Source organism: Vombatus ursinus, unplaced genomic scaffold (genome assembly GCF_900497805.2).
Source record: "Vombatus ursinus unplaced genomic scaffold, bare-nosed wombat genome assembly UNPS02009573.1, whole genome shotgun sequence".
NCBI lineage: Eukaryota > Metazoa > Chordata > Mammalia > Diprotodontia > Vombatidae > Vombatus > Vombatus ursinus.
Genome location: NW_020949351.1, coordinates 22157690 through 22174310, shown reverse-complemented (window position 1 = coordinate 22174310; position 16621 = coordinate 22157690). Strand labels below are relative to the sequence as shown.

The window sequence follows — 16621 nt, the reverse complement described above, 5'->3', positions numbered from 1 at the left end:
GGAGGTAAGAGGAAATATAATAAAGAACTAAATTGTTCTGAAAATAATCTGCCATTCTGTTTTCCACTAAATTCAGCCATTTTATTTTTTTCCAATGCAGTCTGTGTGTATCATCTGCACTAGTACTTGTATGAGTATAATTATTTAGACTATTTAGATTTTTCCTACCAAAAGGACTTAGAAGTAAAGCAAAACAGGTTCCTTTATTTTTCATGTTATTAATTATTAGCTTTTAATGTCTTGCTGAAACATATTTGTAAAAGTGAAAGATGCCATGGAATTGAATCAGTTTGAGATAACAGCCTTATCTGTAAAACACTAAATATTGTTAAGCCTAAAGTTTTTAAAAATAGATTTTTCTTGTGCTCTTTTTAGATTTGTTATTTGGAGCATTTTTTTTTGTTTTGCCTAAATTTAATATACCAGTTTAGTGTTTATATTTATGTTTGTGTCCTGAGTTATTGTGGTATTCTACCACAATAAGGAGGGGGAGAGACAAATAATGGATTTTGGAATAAGAAAAAATGTTTATATCAGATTTTGTAAAACTTAAAAATACAGACTGAATTGATGATATTCCTTGAAAATAACAGAATTCAGTAACATTTAATCTTATTCATTGATATGTATACCAGAATTTCCAGCAAGCTATTCTGATACTGATGCCCTAGTTTTCAAGTGCTGATGCTTTTTCCTTTTGACATCAACCACTTGAAGTTGCTTTAAAATTCTGATTAAAATGGTTGTGAAGGGAAGGAAAAAAAGAGCTGTTTTACAGTACTGCATATTTTGTAGCTATATCTTCACACAGTAAATCAGTGTTGAATTTTATTTATGAATAAGTAAGTTTTTTTAAATTTCTAAAAAAAAAAAAAGGTAAATTTACACTTCTTACTAAGAACAATGTCTTAAAAATTAGAGGGGTCTAAAAGTAGAATGAACTACCTCATGTGGTCATGAGTTCCCTTTTTTACTGCAGCCTTCAAGCAAAGGCTAGATAACCATTTCTTAGGTGTGGTATAGTAAAGATTCCTTTTGGATATGGGTTGTACTGGAAAAGTATAATAAAAAATAGCATTTATAGAGCACTTTAAGGTTTGCAAAGTGCTGTACACATGATCTCAGAACAGTCCTGTGAAGTAGGTGCTATTATTACCCCCATTCTATAGATGAGGAAACTGAAGCTGAGAGAGGTTAATGACTTGTCCAAGATTATACAGGTAGTACTCTCATCTACTACATCAGCAAGCTGCCAAAATAGCTACTGACATCCCTTTCCATTCTAAAATTTGGTGATTCTATACCTCTTTTTCCCCCTGACCTAATCCGCCCCTGACTTCCTAATTCCCTCTTCCAGTTCCCACCCTCTGAGATTATGGAAGGGCATGGCAGTCTAGCATTTTTAAAAACTCAGATATTTTATTGGTTTATGGTATATAATTTGAATAAAGGTTGAAAAACGCTAGACCTCTAAAAATGACTGTCAGCTATAATAAAACCTGAGAAGAAAAAAAAACATAAACAGCAGATTAACATATTTTAAGGAAATCAACCAATACATATTTATTGAATCAATCAATAAGTATTTACTAAGTGCCTACAAAAACAAGAACAAAAAGTTCCTTTCCTGAAGGAGCTCATGTTCTATCTTGAGAATTAATGTGTGTACATACATACTAAATATATATGAAATAAATACAAGGTAATTTTAAGGTAGAGGCAATGACAGTTGTGGACATCAGGAAAAAAGAACTATTGAAATTTCACAGTGAAGCTCTTAGGAAAAAAAACTACCTGCACTTGTTGGTCATAGTTCAGGCCTTTGCAATCTAGTTTCCAATTTTAATCAACTAAAATTACTCTCTCTAAAAATTAAATCAAATTTCTCAATTCTTATCCTTTTTGACCTACATATCCTGTCACTGACTATGCTCTGTTCCTGGTATACACTAAGTTTTTCTATCACTGCTCTCAGTTCCCCTCCTACCTGTCTTGACTATTCCTTTACTGCCTCACCCTCTAATTGTGGGTAAATCCCAAAACTTTGTCCTGGGCCCCTTCTTGTCCTACACTCTGCTTTGCTAACCCTATTAACTTTTATTAGTTTAATAATCATCTCTACTGATGACCACAAGATCTCTATATCTCCGTAATCTCTGTACTGAGCTCCAGTAGGCAGCTCACCCACTGCCCACTGAACTTTTAAAACAGAATGTGAGATAGACAACTCAAACGCAACATGTACAAAAAAAAGATTCATCCTCTTTCCTCAAAACCTATCCTTCTTCCAAACTTTCCTATTTTTGACACGTGCATATATCAGCATATATCCAGTTAGACAGACACACAAACTGGAAGTCTCCCTAGTGACTCATACCCAATTCAACCTCCACAACATCACTCAGTTTGAAACTCCTCCTATTTCTAGCTTATTACATTTCTAATCAAACCTAATGGATGTTACCACAAGAAGTTTTGGGGAAAGATTATATGTGTCCAGCTAGATTTATTCTGATATACATTTGAGACTTCTTTCGAAGTATAATATCCATCCTTAGCCGACTAAAAGATTGAACCAATTAAGTTAGGGATTAATACTGAAATAGATAAAAAAATTTAAAATGTACATCTTTAAAAGCACAGGACAACTCTAATTTTGAAAAAAAAAATCAAAAGGCAGATTTCATGGTGAAAGGAGAACGGTAGTCAGAATACCTGGGTTCTAATGCTAGCTCTAGATGTGTGATGTTGGACAAGGTTAGGCTTCAATTTTCTCATGCGTAATAAAAGAGAGTTGAATTAATTGATTCCTAAGTTTCATTCTAGTTTGGACAGTCCATACATCTTTAATAGTGCTGGAAACTACTCAGATAAAAACTAAAAACTATAAAAATAAAATAAAATAAAAAATAAAATCAATTTTCTACTAATAATAAGTAGAATATGTAAATGGCCAAAACATGAAAATTAATAAAATATAAGGACTACTTGGCCATAGTAAGAACCAAAAAGTTACCTCGAATATTTTAAAGCATTATAAAAGCATTTTTTTGCATTCAATTAAATAAATTAACACAGTTGAAATAACATCCACTCAAAAGGAAAAAGCCTGAAAAATTGCTATAGAACCAGCATAAGTATTAAACAACTGCCTAATGGAGTTATTATTAATTCATTGATCAGATAGCAGGTATGTCTGCCATGTATGATACAGTAGGTACAGAATAAATTACAAGTACAGCAGACAAATGAAAGAATTCACTAATATCCAGAGTAGCACAATTACAATGCACACATTTTATTATTTTTTCTAATTTTCCTTTTTCCCTTTTTATATAAATATTTTAGGAATTAGTAAGATTCTTAAGTCTTATCCTGATATAATTTCATTATCATCAACAAAGGTGACATTCATTTTTCAAATATTTACATATAGCAGAATTGAAATAAATATTGAAATATTTATTTTGTACAGTCAATTAATTCATGTTTCCAATAAATAAGTGAAAGATAAAAATGATTGTAAGTATAAAATTTATAGACTATTCAATATTTAACTCTGAATCTACATTTAAAAAAAACAAAGGTGAGCATATAAGAAAGAGTCCATTTATGATAACATATCACTAACTAGTAAACTTACCTCTGAATGAACTCGCTGTATATGTGACTGAAGATTTCCTTTCTGAGAAAAGGCTGCAGGACAAAAGGCACAGGCATGGGGTTTTTCACCAGTATGTTTAATCATATGGGTCTGCAATGCCCCCTTCTGGTTAAAAGCTTTTCCACATTCACTACATTTAAATGGTCTTTCGCCTAAAATGAAAAAGTTACAAAAACATAATCCCATAATTGTGCAAGTACAAGTCACCACAATATGCCTTAAAGAAAAGTCCAAATGCCAAAAAAAAAATTCTATAGTTTCTCTCAATAAAGAATAAATGACATTAAAAACTAATCACTTAATAACAAGTAACTATTAAGAGCTTTATCGCTTTTTGAAGAGTATGGATTGTTTCATTCTCTATGCTTGTATGCCCAGGAACTAGCAAAATGCCTAACATATAATAGGTGTTTAATAAAAATTTGTATTTAAGAAACTAGGGGTTAGTAAAAATTTCTTTCTTAAGTGAATTTTTAAACTATCACCTCTTGAACAAATGAATTTTTTAAAAGCAACCATAACAACCATTATTCTATGAGTTGATCATTTGAGAGAAATTTCATAAATGCAACAGAATAAAGTCAAAATGATTGGCTAGGTGTTCAAGGCTCTCCACCCTCTGACCCCAACCTAGCTTTCTAGCCTTTCCTTCATTCTACTAGCTCTCAACTATTCTTTGCTATAGCAGAATCACAGTGTCTTGAAATGTCTCTTGTTTTTCCACCTCTACCACTCTGCTAATGCCATTTCATATGCTTTGAATTTTTTTTCTTATGTCCTACTTCCAAACCCTTTCTCTATTTAATAAATCCTACCTCATTCTTCAAAACCAGCTGGAATGTGTCCCACAACCAAAGGCCACCTCACCTTACCTGCAGGCAACTCTCCTAGCATTTTGTACTTGTGCTTTTTACTATTATTTAGTATGAGTAATTTGTTTATGCAAACGTCCCTACTAGAACGTAAATTTTTTAAGGACAAAGACTATCTTTCTTTTGCGTCTCACTCAACATCTAGAATAATCCTTCACAAATAGGTTCTAAATGGATTGGTGAATATAAAATATAAAATTATTTGAGAAATAATATCATTTGCACATCTGTTATCTGTCAAGAACCTAAACAATATTCAAAAATATTGTAGTTCTTTCTACAAATGTTTTTATATTTCGCAAACCTTTGATTTTATGGCACACACAGTTACCAAAGCACTTATGAGTGTAATGTCAATGTTTTAAGTGGTATTTAAAAATTGTTCTAAGTTTTTTAAAAAAATGCAAAATACAAGGCCCCTTGAAGAACATGTAAAAAACTGAAATCTGTTTACCTAGCAAAGACTTCATTCACAAGTGATTAACTTAGACAAGTCACTTAACTTCTCTGAGCAAGCTAGAGGGGTTTGGACAAGGTTTCCAGGGTCTCTCAGGGCTTTGCAATTCATTATAGGAGTCTAAGGCTTCAAAGTTTAGGATAATATGGTTGTTATGGTAATAAAAGTTATTTCCTTAAAACTTGTTTCCATGAGGGAAGAATAATGTTGAATAAAGTATTCAGGAGGTTTCTTTACTTTAAATTAAGGCACAACAAGAGGTATGGATGAGGAATTCTCTCCAGGAGTCAGTCAAACTTTATTAAGTGTGTACTGGCACCATAGTGCCAGGTATTGTGCTAAGCACTGGAAATTCAAAGAAATGCAAAAGCCAGTCCTTGTTCTCAAGAAACAGTCAAATGGGGGAGACAATGTGTGAACCTCTATGTACAAATAAGTGATATACAGGATAAATTAGATATAATCAACAGAGGGCACTCAAATTATAACAGATTGGGAAAAGTTTCCTATAGAAGAGATTTAATCTGGCACTTAAAGAAAGAAAGGAAACCAGGAGTCTGAGATATGGAAATAAGAGATTTTCAGACAGGGGGGCAGCCAGTTAAAATGCCTGGGTTGGAGATGGAGTATCCTGTTGCAGGAACTGTAAGGAAGCCAATATGACTACAGCACAAACTATGTAGGGGAATGTAAGGTGTAGGTAGTGAAATGTGGGGTATAAAGCAAGTATTAAATTACAAAGGGCTTTTAAAAAAAAGTCAAACAGGGAGCAGATCAACGAATTGGGCATGCAGCTAAAAATAAAACTAGGAAAAAAAATTTTAAATGCCCAATTAAACTCCAAAATGGAAATCCTGAAAATCAAAGCAGAGATTAATAAAACTGAAAGTCAAAAAAACAAAGAAGCAAAACAAAAAACAAACAAAAACCTATTGAACTAATAAATAAAACTAGGATCTTGTGAAAGAAATAAAATAGAAAAACCACTAGCTAATTTGATTAAAAAAAGAAAAATTACCAATATAAAAAATGAAAAGGATAAAAATGCACCACCAATGAAGATGAAAGTACAGCAATTGTTAGGAGCTATGCTGCCCAATTATAACCCAATTAAAAATGACAATCTAAATGAAATAGATGAATATTTACAAAGATGTACACTGCCCCAATAAACATAAGAGGAAATAGGATACTTTAATAACTTTATGTAAGAAGAATAAATTAAGCAACAAATGAGTTCTAAAGTTTTATCCAAGTTTAATAATTAATGAAGTTATAATATAAAAATTAGTAGCTTTTTAAAAAATTAGAACATTAAGATACATTTATCACTAAAAGTATGCTGAATTTAACCTTTCCTTGATGATTCAAAAAGTACTTCATGATCACTATAAACAAAAATCAACTAAGTGGCAAAGTTGAATGTTTTAGTATTAAACATACAAGCCTTTCTGTAAAACGTTTTTTAGAACATCTATTGAGAATAAAGCAGAATATCAAGACCTCAACAAATATCAGAAGTTAAACCAGCTCACATTTGTTTAAACAGACATTTCAAAATACCACTCAATGTTGAATGAAAACAATATAAATATGATGATATACAAACATACTATTACAATAAAGTTAAAAGACAAGAATTTTAATTTTTCTTCCTACTAAGAAAACCAAGTATTGGGGGAAAAAAATATCAGGAGTTGGATCAAATGGTAATCTTAAGTACTTTAAAACTTCAAAACACAATGCCAAAACTTTATTATTATAAATTGACCTTCTCTAGGCTTCTCCCAAACGGCCCTTCACTGTCTGAGCCTTTTAATGACTGCTCCCAATGCCTAGAATGTACGCTCTCAACTCTGCATTGCAGAATCACTCTTTTTTCAAGTCATAACTCAAGCACCACCATCTAAGTGAAGCATTTGTTGATCTCTTTAATTGCTAGTGCCTCAAAACTATCTTGTGCTTAACTATTTCAAACTTATTTGTATTTATTCTGAGTGTATTTCTTGTCTCCTCTATTATAACATAAGCTGCATGTGAGTAGGATCATCCATTTATTGTATTTGTATCCAAAGTACTTAACATAATGCCTTGAACACAGTAGGCACTTAATAAATCCCTGGTTATTTCTATTTAAGATTCTGAATTTTCTTAAAGCAAATGTTCCTTTCATACCTGTGTGTATCCTAATATGTCGAGTTAACTGGCTTGGTTTTTGGAAAGTCTTCCCACAATGGGGACATGAATATGTGAATCCACTTCTGTCAATGTTCCGATTATATGACCTTGTACTTGACACCCTGGTGACAAAGAAAGTTCATTATTTAATTAGTATTCACTCTTATATGCATTCAAAATTTAATCTTATCAGAAAGTTTAGCACATTTTTCATAAGAATCTTCCATAAACTGTAATCAGAAATAAAAAATCAACATGCAGATACCACTACCATGTACTTTATTTCAGAAAGCCAAATCCCAAAATACTTAGCAAGGTACTATGTGTACACACACGCAGACACTCTCTCTCTCTCTCTCTCTCTTTCTTTCTCTCTCTGTGCTACTAGATAGAAATTGTCAACATGAATTTATTAAACTTTTTATATATCAGGCACTGACTGCATTGTTAGCTCCTCCATTAGATTGCAAGTTCTAGAGTGCGCATGTCTTTGGCCTTTCTGCATATCCCCAGCATTTTGAAAACAACAGGCTCTTAATAAATGCTTATTGACAAAAAAGAGCAAAAAACATTTCTTGCCTTCAAGGAAGTCAACATGCAACATGCAAACTATTCACAAACAAGGTATATACAGTTCAGGCTAAATTAAGAGATAGAAAGAGAGATACAAACAAGATAAATTGGGAGAGGTAAAGCACTAGTATCAATGGGACCTGAGAAAGGCTTCTTGCAGAAGGTTAAGATTCCAGAAGAGATGTATAGGAAAGCAGGAAAGCCAGGAGACCAGAATGGAAAGCATTCCAGATTAAGAACACGGAGTGTCTTATTTGAGGAAAGTATAGGAGGTCAGTGTCTCTTCATTATAGAGTGTGTGTTGGGGACTATAGTATAAGAACAGCGGAAAAGGAGGCAGGGAAGGGAAAGTCTGGTTCTGAAGGGCTTTGAAGAGCAAACAGGATAAAATTTATCATACTAATGAAAAATATCTTTCTATTTTTTGCAATGTTTTAAAATAAATGAATGCTAAATCTGCTGAAGGCATTTTCTATACTTATCAATCGGTAGCTATTATAGATATATGCTTTTGCCTCTAATATTAAAACAGTTTTGCATTTCTGGTATAGCTTTTAAATGACAAATAATTCTTAAATGTATATTTTCATAACTAACATGCTGTTAATTTTTAGTTTCTATTTTCATTAATATGGACCTTATTATTACCCACAAAATTGACTTAAGAAAATATCAGTAACTATTAACCACATATGCCTAAATACCTATTCTCACAAAATCTTTATGACAATAATTTACACACACACCTACAGAATCTTTTGTGAAAGTATGAGAAGGGTACAAGCAAGGTTTTACAAACAATACTCTACAGGAAATGACACCTTTATAGACATACATAAGTTGAAAGGTATAGAGAATACAAGATCTCACACCTGTGCTTACTGTCTGACTGGTCAAAAAAGTATTTTATTTGGTAAAACAAAATACCTCCATAAAGGTCCTTTTCCAGCAAAGGGTCTCCTGTCCCTCTGTCAGAATTATAAGACTCTTTTGAAGACCTAACAAGTGATAACTTTGTTAAAAACAAAAAACTCTCTAATCATTTTTATTAAGTGGAGTATAAAACAGGGAGATAAATATACGAGTGCCAGTCATGTTTGATGATCTTCATGGACCATACTCAACAAAGAGTCTAAATACAAGATGGATTCTCTACTGATGGAATTATTGTTGTGGTTGTTGTTCAGCTCTTTCAGTCATGTTTGACTCTTCATGACATTTTGGGGTTTTCTTGGCAAAGATATTGGAGTAGTTTGCCATTTCCTTCTGCAGTTCATTTTACAGATGAGGAACTGTGGCAAATCAGGTCAAGTGACTTGCCCAGGGTCACACAGCTAGTAAGTATCTAAGGCCAGGTTTGAACTCGGCTGGTGCTCTATCCACTGCACAACAAATACTCCTGCTTCCTTGCACTTATTGTGTTGACTGTGTCAGGCCACAGAACACTGAAGATCCTCCTAAATCACATACATAAGTCACTGAAAAAGAGTCCGATCTAACCACATACACAGGAAAAAACAAAAACGTTTTATATGAATAATGGCCTGGCTATGACAAGCATGACTGGACAATTCATTGAGCTGTTCCATCAAAACAAATATCTGTGATAAGATACTCTAAAACAGATTATAAGGCAAACTATAATTGAAAAGAAAAAATTATACAGTACTTTTAAATGACCCCAAACTATTTCCTGAAACAATGGCCCGGCTTTTCAACATCCACACTCCTGTGGTAATGCTCTAGGTCTGGAAGTCAGGCAATACTATACTGCCTACAGAATTAAGTTTGAAGTTCACTCAAAGGTAAATGAAGGGTGTGAGTTGCCTATACATATTACCAACAAATAACTGCACAAGAGAAACAGAGTAACAGAAATGTATAAATAGAAATGCAAGTGGGCCATTGATATAACCGATGAGAACTAATTAGCAGCTTGAATGTTACACCAAACTATCCAGAAGATAGCCCTTAGCACATTAAGTGCTAGACCACCTGGGGAAGATTCACAGGAAGGTATGGACTAGAGTGACATAGGATGGAAAAGCATGGCTAAACTGTTTTGTCTACTGCTGGAGGGTATATCCACATCAATGAAATAAAAGATTCATCACAATACAAGTATATATTCACAATAAGAAGTGGTCTATAATTTTAGCATTTGGTGTTGTCTTTACTAGGTTCTAGAAGTTGTAATTGTCATCTAAAAAAACCTGTCTTTATATTTCTAAACAGCCTACCAATAGGGACTTAGATTCTTCAAAGTTTTGGAAAAATTCACTTTGAAGCTCATATTTGCCAGATTTTTTTATCGTAGGATAATTGTTATTTTCTCCTTCAGAATTGGTCTATTTAAATTACCTATTTCCTATTGTACCTATGTTGGTAATTTATGTTTTTACTTCAGGAACAATAATCAAATAAATAGTACCCATTATTGGAAAATCTCACCACCCTGTGAGATCCAATCAGCCTAGATCTTCACACCTAATCAGTACTCTCTGTCCCTCTGACTGGACGGAGCCAGGAACTCCTCAACCTTTATTTAAGGAGGGGGCACAAAACAGACATACCTCATCTCCCACCAGGCTATACTCATTTTGGACTTCCTCTAACTTCTCAACTATGTGCCTGCCCTTCCTGCATACCTTCCCCACATTCCTCTCCTTCCTTTTCAGCAAATAAGAAATAACATCTTAAAGAAAAAGAAAAAAAACAACAAAACTGCCGAACACATTGAAAAAGTCTGAAAACACCTTCTATACCACAACTATAGACCTTTACTTCTTATAAGTTATGTGCATGATTCCCAATTATTTTCCAAAGCTGATTCACATCTCCACCAAAAATAAAATTGATCAGTATGCTTAACTTTCAATGATTCCTCTACAAAAATTTGTAGAACCTGAGTTTAAAAAAAAAAAATCAGAGTTGTTTTGATTTCTATTTCTTTTGTTATTGATTTGGAACATTCTTTTATGTGGTTATTAATAGTTAGACTTTCTTTTGAGAATTTTTCATAGCCTATGAACACTTATCTACTGGGGAACAGCTTTTGGTCATTATGGCATTTGGTCATTATATGAATCTGTGCATATTTTTAAAATTTAAATTTAAATAAAATTTAAAATTAAAAAAATTGTTTATGTATCTCAAATATGAAAGCCTTATCAGAGAAATCTGATACAAAGATTTTTTTTTCCCATTCAACCTCCTACCTCATTCTAGGTACATTGTGCAGAAGCTTTTGTTTCATATTATCAAAATTATCCATTTTATCTTTTGTGATTGGTTTGTCTTCTACTAATAGCAACAAAAGTTAGACGGAAGGAAGGAAGGTTAAAATATGCTTCAATCTGCACTCTAATTCCATCAGCTATCTGGAAGCAGATAGCATGACTCTTTTTGAGGCCTTTGAATTGTGGTAAGTCATTGTGTTGATTAGAGTTACTAAGTACTTCAAAGCTAATGATCTTTACAATATTGTTGCTATTGTATAGGCTGTTTTCCTGATGCTGCTCTCTCTTCACTTTGCATCAGTTCATATAAGTCTTCCAGGGTTTTTCTGGAAATCATCCATCTCACCATTTCTTACAGCACAATAGCATTCTATCACATTTTTATACCACAACTTGTTTAGCCTTTCTCCAACTGATGAGTATCTCCTCAGTTTCCACTTCTTTGCCAACACAAAAAGAGCATTCATATTGGTCTTTTTGTTCTCTCTTTGATTTCTTTGGAGTACAGACCCAGAAATTGTATTGCTGAGTCAAAGAGTATTCAAAGCTTAATATCTTTGGGCCATAGTTCCAAATTACTTTCTGTAATGCCAATAGCCTTGAAAAATAAAGCACTTGATACTCAAAGAAAAAAGCAAAAAGACAAGATCCTAGGGAATACAAAATCAGGACCAAATAAGTAAACAAAAAAAGAACTCCACAATAAAGAGGGATTACAGTAAAAGAGAAACCCAAAACACAAACACAGGAAAAAGAATAACTCTCCATTACAGAAAATAGGGTTTAAGGTGACATCTGAGGAGAACTAGGAAAAACTGGTGACAGAGACAAGAAGGAAGAGCAGCATTCCAGATACAAGTAACAGCCAATGAAAAGACACAGAGGTATGAGATGGAATGTCTTCTTTTTGAATATAAGGAGATCAGGGTCAATGTACTGAAAAGTAGTACATGGAGAAGAATAAAGTATAAGAAGACTGGAAAGGTAGGAAGGGGCCAGGTTATGAAAGGCTTTAAAAGCCAAAAGAAGATTTATACTTGTTCCTGTAGGTCACAGGGAGTCAACTAGAGTTTACTAAATGGAAGGAGAGGGTAGGAGAAAAGCAACTGACATGATTGTATTTGCACTTCAGGAAGATTATTTGGAAAGTTGGTGAAGGATGGACTGAAAAAAAAATCTTTTCAACAAATGTTTGATAAAACTCTTATTTCTTAGAGTGGTGGATCAGTGGAATAGATTAGGTACACAAGATACAGTAGTAAATAACCATAGTAATCTAGTTAGATAAACCCCAAAACCTTAAATTGTAGGAGAAAAATTCACTGAGACAAATACTGCTGGGAAAACAGGACAACAGTATGGCAGAAGCTAGACATACATCTACATTGTATACCAAGATAAAGTCAAAATGGGGACATGATTTAGACATAAAGGGTGATACCATAATAAGCAAATTAGAAGAGGAAGGAATAGTTTACCTGCAAGATCTATGGAGAAGGAAAGAATTTATGACCAAACAAGAGATAGAAAACATTATAAAACAGTTAATTTTGATGATTACAAATTAAAAAGTTAATTGTGATTATATTAAATTTAAAATTTTTTGCACAAACAAAACCAATGCAACCAAAATTAGAAGGTAAGCAGAAAGCTGGAAAACAATCTTTATAGTCAGTGTCTCTGGTAAAGGCCTCATAGACAACTGAGTCAAATTTATGAGAATACAAGTCATTCCCCAACTGATAAATGGTCAAAGGATATGAACAGTTTTCAGATGATAAAATTAAAGCAATCTGTAGTCATATGAAAAAAAGCTCTAAATCACTACTGATTAGAGAAATGCAAATTCAAACAACTCTGTGGTACCACCACACACCTAACAGACTGGCTAACATGACAAAAAAGGAAAATGATAAATGTTGGAGAGGATATGAGAAAATTGGGATATTGATCATTGTTGGTGATCAATTGTTGGCTATGAATTGATCTAACCATTCTGGAGAACAATTTGGAACTACGTCCAAAGGGAAATCAAACTGTGCATACCCTTTGATCTAGCAATACCACTAGTAGGTCTGTATCCCAAAGAGATCACAAAAAAAGGGAAAAGGACTTACATGTACAAAAATATTTATAGCAGCTATTTTTGTGGTGGCAAAGAATTGGAAATCAAGGGACTGTCCATCAATTGGGGAATGGTTGAACAACCTGTGTTATATGAAGGTAAAGGAATACTATTGTTCTATAAGAAATGACAAGCAGGATACTTTCAGAAAAACCTGGGAAGACTTACATGAACTGATGCAAAATGAAGTGAGCAGAACCACTGTACACAGTGAAAGCAACATTGCGCAATCTTAGCTCTTTTCAGCATTACAATGACCCAAGACAACTCCGAAGGATTCATGAAGGAAAATGCTATCCACATCCAGAGAAAGAATTGATGGAGTGTGAATGCAGATCAAAAGATACTATTTTCACTTTATTTTTCTGGTGGGTTTTTTTGGGTCTGTTTCTTCTTTTACAACATGACTAATACTGAAATATGTTTTACATGATTACACATATTAAAAAAAGTCTGATTTCTAAGCTATATAAGGCACTGACTTATGACAAAAATCAGCTGCCAACGGATAAACAGTAAGGAAGAAATACAAGCTATGTATAGATATATGTGGGGAAAATGTCCGAAATCACTAATAATTAGAGAAAAACAAAGCAATTCTTAGGTTATAACTCATTCCCATTATATTGGCAAAAGTCTCTCACCTCCCCTTGCCAAAAAAAAAAAAAAAAATTAACAAAAAATGAAACTGGCAAATGTTGGAGAGGCTATATGAAAACAGCAATACTGATGGCACTTTTGATACAGACACTTTGGAAAGCTATCTGGAAATAGGCCCCAAAAGTTCAATTGTGCCTACGCACTGACCTAATGATATCACTGTTAAGCCTATACCTCAGTGACCAGAAAGTGGAAAAAGTCTTATATATACAAAAATATTTATGGCTGCTTTTTGCATGGTGGTAAAAAACTAGAATCTAAGGGGATACTCATCAACTGGGGAATGACTGAACAAACTATGATATGTAAATTTAATGTAATCCTACTGCGCTATAAGAAATGAAGAAAGATACAGTTTTCAGAGAAACCTGAGATGGCTTGTAAGGGCTGATAAAAAGAGAATTTAGTAGAACCAGGAGAATAATTTGTGTTATTAACACCAACACAGCAAAAATGAACAAAGACTTAAGAACTGTGATCAAGGCAATAACTAATCAAAGGACCAAATAAGAATGTTTCACCTCCTACCAGAAAGGTAATGATGGACTAATATGTAGAATGATACACACATTTTTTCCATGTTATCAATATGGGAATTTATTTTGCTAGACAATTTGTCTTTGTTATCAGGATTTTGTTTCCCTCCATTTCCCTTCATTCTTGAAGGGTTGGAGAGTGGGAAGAGTGAAATACAAAGTGATGGGGAGAGAGGGGGAAAATGCATGATAATACAAAAAATTAACCAGAAAAAAGATTGACTTTGCATAGGTACTAATTGTTCTAAATATGTTTCCCCGATTAAGCTTTGATTTCAAGGCACCAATGTCTCAAGCCTCAGCTTTCTCCTTGATATCCTTCTATTTCTGAATATAGAAAATCAAGGTATTTTAAGTATCACTTTAAAAGTACTGGTACAATTTGACCTCCCTACTCAAACTCAAAGTCTTAAATTTTTATTCTTCCTTCAACTCATTAAAAATGCTATACACTTATCTAGTCAAATGAAGTTTTGCCATTACCAAAAAGAGTATCCATGACATGGAGTAGCATTTGGTGTGCTTTTCAGCAGAGCCATGAAACTTGAAGTCATACATTTATATCATGATTAATACAATGTTAAAATATTTTGACTGAAAGCCATACTCAGTTCTATTCAGGACTGATAATGGATTTAGGACTAAGCATGAACAGTGTCTCAAAACTATCTCCCTGGAAGACAGTAAATTTTATAGTAACTGCTCATGCTAGTATCATAAATAGAGTACAGTTTTCCAAAAGAACATCAAATACCTTAGCACTCTTACTATGTGGGGATTGATTTTATACATTAGCAATATATAACTAAGCACATTGCTTATTGCAGAACTGAAACAAAGGCTCTGTGGTAATCAATATAAAAATGTTATAGAACCTCTGGATGAATCACAAATAAATAATGAGATGTTGTTTATACCACCATGGGGCATTCTGTCACATGCTTTTGGCTCCTCAGACAATATATTACTTTCCTGAAAGTTAATGTTGATGGCAGGTATATCGCAGGTTTGTTTTTTTAGGTTAACATCCTTACCAGACACTGGTGCTTGGGCTAATTCAGAAAGTTTATCATCGATGTTTGAGAATTTAGGCTTCTTTGACAACTCATTTCAACTTTAAACAACCTGATCACTAATAGCCAGGACAAACATCATTACTAAAAGTGTAGTAAAGACTCCAAGTGCCAAGGTGGCAGAGTAAGGCAGAAAACACCTCAGTCCTCCCAAAGTCTCCTCCAAAAAGCCATGAAAAATTCCTCAGAATTTATTTTGGAGCAATGAAGCAGCTTACCAGCTCAGGACAGCTTGGAGGGTCAGTAGGAAAGGTCTGTCTCACTGGGGTGTGAGGGGAGCCACAGCAGCCCCAAGCCACACCCCAAGGGGACCTGCAATGAGGCACTGAATCCCAAAGCAAGCCACCAGTGAGACCCTGCCCACAGTGCAAACCAGAAGAGAGGCCCTAGCCCTAAGGCAAGCCATCAGCCCATGCAGGCCACCACCACAGTAAGACCCCTTCCCTAGTGCAGGCCAGAAGCAAGGCCCCACCCCTGGGGCAGGCCAGCAAAGACCCCACTCCCACACAAGCCAGTCACTAGGCCTTAAGGCCTGCAAGCCAACAGCAAGGCCCCAAGCCCCAGCAAAAGCTTTGGACAATGCCCTCTCCACTCCAGGAGCAGAGCGCAACTTTTATATAAAAGTACAAAGTCCCAAAATAGGCAGAAAAAAATGAGCAAAAAACAAAAAAAAAATTCCTGATATTAGAAAGTAACTATGGTGACAGGAAGAATCAAGGCACAAACTTGGAAGAGGACAACAATGTCAAAACTGTTACATGCAAAGCCTCACAGAAAAATGTGAATTGGTCTCAGGCCCAAAAAAGAAGTTATGGAAGAGCTCAAAAAGGATTTTTAAAAGCAAGTAGGACAAGAAGAAAAAAAAAGGGAAAAGAAATGAGAATAATGGAAGAGAATCATGAAAAAAGGATCAATGACTTGGTAAAGGAAGCACAAAATATAGAAAAAAGTATACAAAAATTCACTGAAGAAAACAACTCTTTAAAAAGTAGAATTGACCAAATGGAAAAGGAAGAAAATAATTCCTTAAAACATAGAATTGGGCAAGTGGAAGCTAACGACTCCATAAGACATCAAGAAACAATAAGCAAAATCGAAAGAATGAAAAAATAGAGAAAAATGTAAAATTTCTCATTGAAAAAAAAAAACTGACCTAGAAAATAGATCCAGGAGAGGTGATTTAAGAATTACTAGACTACCTGAAAGCCATGATTAAAACAAAAAAGCAGGGGGGAGAAAAGAGC

General features: G+C 34.0%; 1 protein-coding gene across 5 annotated transcripts in view; it reads right to left on the bottom strand.

Moving 5' to 3' along the window:
* The window catches only part of ZNF236 (zinc finger protein 236), a 212040-nt gene that overhangs the window by 133342 nt on the left and 62077 nt on the right, over positions 1-16621 (bottom strand). For all 5 annotated transcript variants that reach the window (XM_027852409.1, XM_027852410.1, XM_027852413.1 and 2 more), the window contains 2 exons: positions 7169-7293; positions 3644-3816 (listed from right to left, as the gene is read on the bottom strand). In XM_027852409.1, coding sequence (XP_027708210.1) covers positions 3644-3816; positions 7169-7293 — 298 coding nt within the window. The remainder of the gene's footprint in view (positions 1-3643; positions 3817-7168; positions 7294-16621) is intronic.